Genomic DNA, 12817 nt, shown 5'->3' on the forward strand with positions numbered 1-12817 from the left:
GCATGTTTAAAACATACAAGTCCAATGAAAATGATTTATTGTACTTTATTTATTTTTAAAAGATACACACAAAAGACTTCAATTTAATACACCAATACTTATAAATGATATACATTTTTGGGGGGAAGATGCTTTAATCAATTTGCAACGCCCCTAAAGTTGTGATGACCACACTAGCGAAGCAGAAGGAACCGACGTTGTTGGGATTCCTTGTCGTGTATTAATTTACTCGGCATAGCTGACATTAAACATTTATTTCAATCTTCATTTACATGTTTTACAAAATATTTATTTACATTTTTAAGTCGGTAGCGGCATATCTATGCAGGTCGAATTTTGGTACCATTAACTTAATGATTTAAACTTATTTAAAGATAAAAACAGAACTGTTCAACATACTTAAACGATCCTCAATGAAAACAAATCATTGAAGCCATCCAAAAATTAAGGACCACTATAGTTCAGAAAAGCTGTGTACCAGGTGATTGTTCACTAATTACTGTATATACACAGCCACAGGCGATAACGGGTGTTTTACACGTGTAAGTATTGGCACTCTCATTATCGTATGCACATTAAAGTTATTTTTGATAAGTTTTTGATACGTGGAATAAGAAGAAATATACATCCAAGTAACTGAGTACCAGTTTTCGTATTCGATACTCGGACGTTCGATCGCGGAACTTTTTGACATCCCTATCTAAAATATCTGCAAGTTATACATGGCATAATTCTATTATGTCTGCTGTGGAACATTTCTGAAGTGTACATACATATGTATTTTAGCTGTAATCTTAGCTAATAAGTATCTGATCATTTTTCTTTATGGTTATTTTTTTTTTAATTTTGTTTTAATCTTTCTTTACTTAGTTCAGAAGAACAACTGGTCTGCATCTGTGCATTTTTGACTGATACAATGTCCTAAATCGTATTTAAGATCTAAAAATAAAAACAAGGTGCACAGTTGACAATATATTATTTTCATGCCACATAATCGTGTATGCTTGCTTTTCATTGATAATAATAGAATGAAACACTCAGAGCTACCATAAAACATTCACACTTTTGTGCAATACCCTCTTATATTTCACCATATTTTACGCTGTTCTTTTTAATATAAGGTACCCTTGGATTTGGATGCATTGATTATGGAATGGGACACACTGTTTTCATTAAAAGGCAATTTATAACCATTTTCAAAATGAATCACTGAAAAGCTAACTTGAGCTTTCCACTCAGGCTAGCTAAAAATGTTATGAATAAATAATCTGAGGTCATTAACATTCACTATAAATATATGTAAAGGCTTAATTTAAAATTCATTTTATTAAATTTACAAACCTGAACTAATAATAGCTCTCCAAACTGGGAAAAATATGTGCGCATGTCCTCTTCTGTACTCTTCCAAGGTAATCCCAACACAATAAGATCTACACATCTCTTCTGGTCCATACGTCGAGTTTTTGAGCCCGGACTCTCTATATCATCTCCTTTTCTCTTGTTATCTGTAACATGCCAGCAGTTGAATATTCTTTAATGCATCAAATAAACAAGAGGCCCACGGGCCTTATAGGTCACCTGAGTATTGTGTAACAACTTTCAAACATTTAACTTTGGTTTGTGTTTTAAACCAGAAGCCATGAAATTCACAATTCACAATTTTGAAAGAGGCACCATTGCTTATCATAATTATAAACTTTAACTCTATTTATTTAATACCCAGAGGTTGATCAGAGTAACAAAGAGAAAATGCACTTCCACTTTATAACCAATTTTGCACCTCACCCCAAAGGAACCACAGACCCTGGGGCCATATATTTCAAAATTTTGCAAATTTTATCATAAAATGGTTGATTAATACCAAAGAGCAGATTTCAAAGCATTAATTTATTTTCAGACTATGTAACCCCCCCCCCCCCCCGACCCAGGGGGGCATAAAAAATAATCATTTTGCTAGATGCACCTCTCTTCATCATAAATATATATACTTGGATCATTGGCATAAAACCCAGGAGCAAAGGAAAAGATATTCAAAGAATTAATGTATTTTCAATATATGATCAAAAGAGCCCCGTCCTAACACCAGAACCCCTGACCCTGGGGCCATAAAATTCACAATTTTGGAAGAGGCACTCTTTCTCATCATAACTATATACTTAGTTGGTTTATTTAATACCCTGGAGAAGAGAAGAAGATTTTCAAAGAATACATGTATTTTCACTATATAATCAATAGAGCCCCGCCCTAACACCAGAACCACTGACCCTTGGGCCATAAAATTCACAATTTTGGAAGAGACACTCTTGCTCATCATAACTATGTACTTAGTTAGTTTATTTGATACCCAGGAGCAGAGAAGAAGATTTTTAAAGAATTGAATTATCATTTTCTCAGGATATGCAGAAAATCACTTTTTGATGCAGTGATAATTTTGAACTTTTAACTCATCTGAAAAAACTAGAACTGTCCAATCGGGACAACATACCCCCCGCTGGGTTTTTCAGAAGTAAGTTTTTGTATAATAAAGATATGTATCAAACACGAATTATTAAATTTTTCTTCCAGTGACCTTGAACTTCCCCAAATGACCTTGGGTCAAGGTCATGACACACCCTTGGGTCATGGGCAAACTTTGAGTGAAATAAGAACCTACCAAGTTTATCAATAAGAAAGATATGGACCGGACACGAATTATTAAATTTTTCTTCCAGTGACCTTGAACTTCCCCACATGACCTTGGGTCAAGGTCATGACACACCCTTGGGTCATGGGTAATCTTTGTATAAAATGAAAACCTACCAAGTTTATCCATAAGAAAGATATGGACCGGACACGAATTATTAAATTTTTCTACCAGTGACCTTGAACTTCCCCAAATGACCTTGGGTCAAGGTCATGACACACCCTTGGGTCATGGGCAATCTTTATGTGTAATGAAAACCTACCAAGTTTATCCATAAGAAAGATATAGACCGGACACGAATTATGAAATTTTTCTTCCAGTAACCTTGAACTTCCACAAATGACCTTGGGTCAAGGTCATGACACACCCTTGGGTCATGGGCAATCTTTGTGTGAAATGAGAACCTACCAAGCTTATCCATAAAAGATATGTGTCAAACATGAATTTTGAAATTTTTCTCCCAGTGACCTTGAACTTCCCCAAATGACCTTGGGTCAAGGTCATGACACACCCTTGGGTCATGGGCAATCTTTGTGTGAAATGAGAACCTACCAAGTTTATCCATAAGAAAGATATGGACCGGACACGAATTATGAAATTTTTCTTCCAGTGACCTTGAACTTCCCCAAATGACCTTGGGTCAAGGTCATGACACACCCTTAGGTTATGAGCAATCTTAATGTGGAGTAGTAGATTCTAATGTCCCTCTGTAAGAAAGATATGGACCGGACATGATTGCACAGACAGACGGACAGACGGACAGACGGACAGACAGACAGACGGACAAGGTGATTCCTATATACCCCCCCAAACTTCGTTTGCGGGGGGTATAAAAATCATGAAAAAATCACTCTTTTCTGTGCAATAATATATTCCACAATTCAAAGCAGGACACTACATTAACTTTTTTTCCTACTTGTCCATTTGGACTAGTGACTAAAACATTTACTTGTCCCAACTTTAACTTCACTTGTCCGGAAATTTTTCAATAAATTTTGATTGATGTGTGATTTTATTGAAAAATACAACACACACATAAAATGAAATTTTATGTAGACTTTCTGTCCTGACAAAAACATAAAAGTTCTCAAGTGAACCTGTCATCATCATACAGAATCCAAACTTAGTAAGCTCCATGCCTTCCAGTAGTATGCAATTTAAGTGAACTTCGATCCCAGTCTAATGTGAACTCAATTGATAGTGATCACTATAGGGAACGAAGTCCGGTTTTATGTACAGCTTCCATCTTGAAACCACCAATAACTTTCAACAGTCATTCTTTAAATTACTATTTAGAGACTCCTTAACAGTAAAATGCACTTGTCCAATCGGACAAGTGCCCAGAAATATTCACTTGTCTGTAATTTTTTTTCACTGGTACCAGACAAGCGTTAAAGATGCATAGACACAGATTTGAAGTTAATATTTTGTGTATAAATGAAAAATACTAATAAAAACTATAATCCAGAAAATTCAGAGTAGAAATGTTCGAAACCAAAACAAACACGCAGTATATTGTCAGTCCACACAGTTGTGGTGAACAGATTTTAACAACTGAACGCACCCAGTGAATCCTAAACATTAACAATAACAGAGCTTGTGCCTGTTTACAAAAACTGTGTACGTTTCACGGGTGTGATTAATTTGCTAAACTCTGTACACAACACGAAGCGCGGAATGATGATACTTGTGAAGGGGTTTTGCTTTCCAACATTTCTACTCTGAATATAATTATTTTTCTAGATTAAAGCTTTTAATATTTTTCATTAATACACAACAAGATTTCCACTTTTCCTAATTATCAAGTATAAAAGTAAAGTTTGTGAGAGAGCAAGGAACCCATCCAAAAATTTGAAGTTTCAATAACTTTTAGATGAAATGAAATATATAGGTTGTAAATTACAACTTGTAATATTATACAGAAAATATTAGCTTCAAATCTGTGTCCATGCACCTTTTATGTAGAGCCCTGCAAAGTAAATTAAGGGTTCAAGATCAATTGTTACAGCCTAAGGGTTGACCTTTATGAACAGAATCCCTGTCAAACTTGCAACAATTTTTATATCTAAGGCACAGCATTTGTATCAATTGAAGCAGTCAATCTGGCCTTTAATCGATTCTTAGGGAAAACTCTGATTGCAATCAAAGTTTTGAAAGTTTTGGGGCTAAGCCTATATATACAACAGTTAATTTTTTATCAAATTAACATTTACTTCTTGAATGAAATAACAAAGGTGAGCAGTTCTGTTTCACATGATAATGTATTGGCGATTATATCCAGCATATTAAATCATAGCTGCAGATCTGTAGTGTTATGGTTTTATATATTTGTCTTTGACCATAATGCTACAGATCCTGTGATGCAGAAAAGGTGCAATTTATGGCGCAATATTTTTTTGTGCAATTTTGGGGAGAATTTCTCCTTTTTCTAGCATTGGTCAATCAACTACATTTCACTCCCTAATTCTAGGCACATTATTTAACTAATCTGTATATTTTATCCATCTCCCAACCCTTTATAGTCGCCTCTACAAGTGATAAACTTGCTTGATTAAAATTATTTTGTTAGATTGCTGAAAATCGAGTTAAATGATTATGTTTTTGTAATATTCCACCACTGAATGTCGGGTATCACGTGACTCTGCCGCTTGTGTGCTTGAAAAATTGCTTATATCAATGAAAATATGAAAGACGACTATTGGGGAGTGAAAGGTAGTTGATTGACCAATGCTAGAAAATGGAGAAATTCTCCCCAAAAGTGCGCAAAAAACATTGCGCCATAAATTGCACCTATTTTGCATTACGGGATCTGTAGCGTTATGGTCAAAGACAAATATATAAAACCATAACGCTACAGATCTGCAGCTAATTAAATCACAATTATCCATGCCTCACCGCCGCACACAAGGTGATGGACAGTTACTCGAAGTCTACCAATAGAAATTCATCTTATACAGTGAGGTTGCCGATATCGAATCACTTAGTAAATTTGCTTGGATATTTCGTACCTGCGTTTGAGTTAAATTCATTTTACAACATTGTTTGGTGGTACTATGTTTTACTTTTAACATCATATATTTTTTCCCAATAACCACTGATTAAATAAAAAATTATCGCTGTACTTGTATGAATGATGTTTTCTCCTTTAGCGGATCATTTTCTCCATTACCGAATCACGTGACATAAAGCTGATTATTCTGGTTCAGGACCGTATAAATTTAAAAATACCCTTCTTACGTAACGTTTTACTATGCCTTGAAATATTTCAACCCCCCCCCCAAAAAAAAAGGTAAAAAAGCTAGGAATTTTTTTAGTTGTTTGCATCCGACAATTAATGCAAAAACAACAACAATGAAATCATAGGGAAAGCAAATGACTAGTTGATATAAGAGGATGTAAAAACTTATCTGTGATGAACTGCAAACAGCCGAAGAATTAATTTTTGATTCAAGAATTGTACTCATTGAGCTACCGCGCCCCCTCCCCATAATTTTGCCGCTATTCAGATAGAAAATATATCGCTAGATATATGATTGTGCCCCCTCAAAAAAAAAAAAAAAAAAAAAAAAAAACCTCCGATGACCTTTTTTATGCTTGATTAATTAATTGTCAAGGAATTTTGGTAATTGATAGTGCCTCCTCAACTGAAAATGTATGGCTCTGCACCCCTCCCCCACCAACTGAAATTGCTTCCTACGAGCCTGGCTTCAGAGATACCTAAAGCTGAAAGGAACAATTATATTTTCAAAATGTCGAGACCCAACACCTAAATTTCCTCCAATGAGCAGAGACAACTTTACAAATAATGATGTTGGGATTCATTTGCTGGATTTCTCCATTCCAACATCCACAGTAGACTAAATACCAGTATTCTGATTTATTAAATACTGGAGGTTGTCCTTTCACTTTATATGGGTCTACTTCAACTGTCCATCGTCTCTATAGAAATGAATAAGACAGCTCATTCTCCTCTGCTGCTTTCATAGTGCTCTTTCTTCCTTTTACGTGAAGACAGTGGCATATATTCCATATAGGTAAAAGGCTGCAGATCATTTTCTCAATGTGTAATTTAAATCAAATGTTTACTAACTAGTATATGTTGAAAAAGAGGGGGGGGGGGAGGGGGGGTATCTTAAAACTCTGTTTATAATTTATTTAGCTTGATGTTGAATTGAAAAAGTATTGTTAGCAATATGCATTTTATATTATACGAGCTTGATCTTGATCATGACAAGAAATAACAAGAGGCCCATGGGCCTTATAGGTCACCTGAGCATTATGCAACAACTTTCCAGAGATTTAATTTGATTAATGTTTTAAGCAAGATGCTATGGCATTCACAATTTTGAAAGAGGTACCATTTTATCATTATAACAATACACTTAGCAGTTGCTTAGTTTGTTTACTTAATACCCATAGGCAGGGTGGGGGGACAAAAAATGCATTTCAAGTAGGGCTGTCACGGGTACCCGAAATGACCCGGAACCGCGGAACAATTAATTCGGGTCGGGTACGGTTCCGTTTTTCTGGAATTCGGTTCGGTTCCGATTTGTATAATAGAGTAGATTTTACTATAAAATGGCGTCAAAAACGAGTTTTGTTAGTTAATTGTCATTAAAAGGCAGGGTTTCAGATTGGCGTCGGCCATTTGCCAATAAAAGTTTACCTGCCATGTTGGCCTGTAAGTTTGACATTGAACAGACACAATGGCCGATTATCTTCTGTATGTAAAGGACAGTCGCATAATTTTTCCTCCATTCAGATCCGATTGTTTTTCTCTACTTTCTGCAACTGCCGATTCAATCAGCCAATGACATATTGGTATAAATAGATCTTGACAAAATACTCTATAATTTTATTTCCAAACCCAACTGCAAGGAGCATAAAGTAGTGATGAATGTTTAAAACATCGAAGGAATCCATGCCATGTTGTTACTTTTACCGCCATGATTGAATATGGGGTCGGACTAATAGCAGGAAACGGACAATGTTGCAAGGTTTTACTAAGGGAAAAAAAATAGTCTAGGTAATCTTTAAACGTAATTATACATTGAATATCATCAGAGATACAAGTCTAATTTTTGGATTACTATTTTTAAAAATTGTAATCCCAAGAAATAGATACATTTACATGTAATGAAAGGTGGGACTAATGTCAGTTAGATACCCATTGAATGGAATTAAAAAAAAACAATTCCCATTCTGTTTCAATATATGAATTTTGTATAAAAGAAACAAAATAATATTTCCACCTTATTAAATGACAAATTAATATACAAGTTTGAATATTTTATGTAATATAATGACTATTTTGTAAAAGTCTGACAGAAATCTGAGTTAGTTTAAGTTTTCTATTGGCCTATAATTTTAGGAAGTTTAGGACAGAATGGCCTATAACTTTTCTGGTAAATATGCCAGATGTCCTGTAGTTACTTATTTCAATCTGAAACCCTGAAAGGTGATTTAAATAATTTGGTACAGTTGTTGTCTAGTCAGGAGGCTACTTTAAACTAGTTATAATGTTGCAATTTCTAAGATTAAATGAGAATATTCTTTTTATTGTTGAAAATAATCCAAATCATGAGCTTTTCTTCCATTACCTACCCGACCCGAAAAACCCGAAACCGAACCTCAAAAAATCAGAGCCGACCCGACCCGAAAAATTTTGGAACCGTGACAGCCCTAATTTCAAGTAATCAGTAATATTCAGCAATAATCAGTAATGCTCCTATCACACATGAACCCCTGACCCTTGGGCCTAGATCCACACATTGCACAATTTTTGAAAAGGCACCCTTGCTTTTGAAAAATATTTGATTAATACCAAGGAGCAGATCTCAAACAATTCATCCAGTTTCAGTTTATAAGTACATCCCCCCTATGGTACCCCAGACCCTGGGGCCTTGAAATTCACAATTCTGGAAGATTAGGGTCCTTGCTCATCATAACTACATAGGTAGTTCATCTGCTTAATACCCAAGAGCAGAGAAGAAAATTTTCAAAGATTTAATGTATTTTCACTATATAATCAATAGAGTCCCACCCTATCACTAGAACCCCTGACCCTAGGGCCATAAAATCAAAATTTTGGAAGAGGTATTCTTGCTCATCATAACTATGTACTTAGTTTATTTAATTCCTAGGAGCAGAAAAGAAATTTTTTCAAAGAATTCATGTATTTCCATTATATAATCAATAGAGCCCCATCCTAACACTAGAACCCCTGACCCTGAGGCCATAAATTTCACATTTTTGGTAGAGGCACTCTTGCACATCATAACTATGCACTTAGTTAGTTTATTTAACACTCAGGAGCAGAGAAGAAGATTTTCAAAGAATTCATGAATTTTCACTATATAATCTATAGAGCCCCGCCCTAACACTAGAACCCCTGACCCTAGGGCCATAAAATTCACAATTTTGGTAGAGGCACTCTTGCTCATCATAACTATGCACTTAGTTAGTTTATTTAACACTCAGGAGCAGAGAAGAAGATTTTCAAAGAATTCATGAATTTTCACTATATAATCTATAGAGCCCCGCCCTAACACTAGAACCCCTGACCCTGGGGCCATAAAATTCACAATTTTGGTAGAGGCACTCTTGCTCATCATAACTATGCACTTAGTTAGTTTATTTAATACCCAGGAGCAGTGAAGAAGATTTTCAAAGAAATAATGCATTTTCACTATATAATTATTTAGCCCCACCCTAGCACTAGAACCCCTGACCCCGGGGCCATAAATTTCACAATTTTGGTAGAGGCACTCTTGCTCATCATAACTATGCACTTAGTTAGTTTATTTAATACTCAGGAGCAGAGATTGATTGATTGATTGATTGTATACTGTTTAACGTCCCTCTCCAGAATATTTCACTGATATGGAGACGTCACCATTGCCGGTGAAGGGCTGCAAATTTGGGCCTATGCTCGGCACTCAGGGCCATTGAGCAGGGAGGGATCTTTATCGTGCCACACCTGCTGTGACACGGGGCCTCGGTTTATACGGTCTCATCCGAAGGACCGCCCCATTTAGTCGCCTTTTACGACAAGCAAGGGGGTACTGAGGACCTATTCTAACCCGGATCCCAAGAATTCATGAATTTTTACTATATAATCTATAGAGCCCCGCCCTAACACTAGAACCCCTGACCCTGGGGCCATAAAATTCACAATTTTGGTAGAGGCACTCTTGCTCATCATAACTATGCACTTAGTTAGTTTATTTAATACCCAGGAGCAGAGAAGAAGATTTTCAAAGAAATAATGCATTTTCACTATATACTTATTTAGCCCCACCCTAGCACTAGAACCCCTGACCCTGGGGCCATAAATTTCACAATTTTGGTAGAGGACTCAATGCTGATAACAATCATGCAAACAGTTTAACTGCTTGATGTCCAGGAGTAAAGAAGAAGATTTTTAAAGATTGCATTAATTTTAGTGGTTTTTGCCCCACCCCCCCCCAGGCCCCAGGGGGGCAGGGACCATGAAATTCACAATTTTTGTTCCCCTTCACCCATAGATGCTTTGTGCCAAATTTGGTTGAAATTGGTTCAGTGGTTGCAGAGAAGAAGCTGAAAATGTTCAAATGTTAACGGACGACGCACGACGACGGACGAAAACAGATAGCAATAGGTCACCTGAGTTTACTCAGGTGACCTAAAAATTGATTATTTGAAATAATTTTTTAGGGAAAAGGAAAACTGCAAACGGGGTATTGTTGGAAATAATGATTTAGTAGGGAAGTTTAAATTGCAAAGGGATAAATAAATAAAATTTCTAAATCTTAATTTTGTTTGGTAATCATGACGATTTTTATTTCGCTATCGTCGATGTCTTCACATTAGCTTACATGCTGATATACCACCGGGGGACATTCTCGAATCCACATGCTCTGCACTTCTTACTGATTTTGGCTGTTGATTTTGTTTATGTGTATTTTAACTAGGGCTGTATCAATATATCGATACGTATCGATATTCAAGAAAAATATCGTATCGAAAAATAACTTCCAATACGTATCGGACAGACAGTTTTTCTTCTAATTCTATTAAAAAGATGGGAATTTCAATCACCAAAGATAATATTTCACTTTTTTGAATTAAATCTGGTCAATAATTATATAATTTGTAAGGAAATAACAAAACAATTTTTCTAATTATTACAAAATACAAAGAGAATTTTTATTTGAACATGTTGATTTTATTGTTATTAAAAGTTTAATATGAAGTGTTATTTGTTATGACAATGAGAAAAGAACTTTAAAATGGGTAATAAAACACTTAATTGTTATGAAATTTAAGCATTAAAATGATTTAGAAGCCTTTTCTGATGGACTTGTTTTAGATCCAATATATCGCATATCGCTTTAAAAAATATTGTATCGTATCGTATTGAAATTTTTGGCTCAATACACAGCCCTAATTTTAACCACTTTTATTGTACGCTTTTGGTAGACATCTTCTGTTGTTTTTTTTATTGTAACTGGTGTGCAAAAAACCGCATACGAAAAATTATAATTTGGACAGGATCCCTGCATGTCATATATAATTTCTTGAAACAGTGATTCGTTATTGGAAACCTAAATACCCCCAACTTTAAAGCGAATACTATTAATTTCTGATTTAGAAATTGTTTCGATGCTTTCAGTGCTTTTAGACACATAATTTTATTAAACATCTGCACCAAATTTGTTTACCTAGAATGTACGATTCACATTGGAGCGGTACTGAAAAGTGAAAGTAGTCTGCTTGCATGTACGCTTCTGGTCTGCATCACAAAAAAGCTTGTTCATGTTTATTTAAAAATTAGGACATTGAACGAGTTGAATTTAATAATTTCATGATAAATGATAAAAGCAAGAATAATTTAGCATGACAGGGTAGGTTAAGCTAAGTATTGGACTTTGATAAGAAAAATACAGAATTTTCATCTTTAAGTGATTCGTTAACGGGTGCGATTCGTTATTGGCAACCTCACTGTACTTAAAAGTGCTTTATACCTGAGGTAGGTAAATAAAGCTAAGGTAGGCAATTCTACCTATGTACTGATTGTACAGGACCTGTCTAAGACACCTGTATACTCACCACAAATACTAGGTATGTAGTGAATCTGATTATCCTCTTGTTCCGGTGGGGCGCTGGGTATTTTAGGGAATACCACCACGTAAACAACATCTCCCCATGATCCTTCCGGAGGATACAATAGACCTTCATTAAGCCTGACGCCTCTGAAATTACCAGACTGTGGATTCCTGTACTTCAGACCACATGCTCCTGGAAATTGTGCCGATAATGTTGACAGCAAAAGGGTTCCGTCATCTTCGCTTGGGATTTCTACTGGCTCGTAACCTTCACTTTCTGAGACCTGAAGATATTGTTCTGACATTGTTTTCCTTTGAAGACTTTTCTAGACTTTATAAAAAAATTAAAGGCCTTTCGACTAGACCTGTATGTTATGAAGAGTATATATCGTATCACAGTGCGCATGCGTAATTTCTCGACAAGCGGTAAATCTAGTACTTGTAGAGTGTATTCGATTAAGACAACCCGTGTCGCACTAGTGTTAAATATGCGCATGCTCACTGACTGAACTCTAGTGATCTAAATAAAACATCTCGTGTCGTTTAGTGTTTGTATAAATATGGCGGGGAAAACAGTATATTCCCTGTATTTTTGGTCTTAACAGGACAAACAACTGATTAACAAACAATATCCAATTATCAAATAAAGAATAGCAGATAATTAAATACAAGACCTCAAAGCTGAATTGATTGTTCAACAAAATGTATTTTTTACAGATATAACATGTATTTTATAGATAATTTATCCTTGCAATATTATTTATCAAGTCAATACCTCCTCTTATTAAAATAAAAAAAGTAGAATAAGAATGTCTTTACTTACATACATGTCAGTAGCATTAAATATAATAGTGACGTGCCATCGTGTTTGAAAGGGGGGGGGGGCAAGCCAGAGAAAAAAAAACGAAACTCCTATTTAGTTGGAGGAAGGGGATGTAGGTCCCACTTCCTTCAGTACCAAATTTTATTCAAACAAGACGACTTGACCCTTGATTGGCTTTACTGTAACAAAAAGGGGGATGAAGCTATTGGTGGTCTTTCAATGAAG

General features: G+C 35.5%; 1 protein-coding gene across 1 annotated transcript; it reads right to left on the minus strand.

Moving 5' to 3' along the window:
* Positions 1-1341: 1341 nt before the first annotated feature.
* On the minus strand, positions 1342-12151 carry LOC134262125 (TAR DNA-binding protein 43-like; the record flags this gene model as incomplete). The annotated part of the gene is made up of 2 exons (XM_062744515.1): positions 11774-12151; positions 1342-1505 (listed from the first exon to the last, which is right to left on the minus strand). Coding segments are annotated over exons 1-2 (465 nt in total), but the record flags the coding sequence as incomplete, so codon positions are not given.
* Positions 12152-12817: the final 666 nt, after the last annotated feature.

The sequence above is a fragment of the Saccostrea cucullata genome, unplaced genomic scaffold, assembly GCF_032062105.1.
Source record: "Saccostrea cucullata isolate Sc308-1 unplaced genomic scaffold, CSIRO_AGI_Scuc_v1 ctg12081, whole genome shotgun sequence".
Classification (NCBI taxonomy): Eukaryota; Metazoa; Mollusca; class Bivalvia; order Ostreida; family Ostreidae; genus Saccostrea; species Saccostrea cuccullata.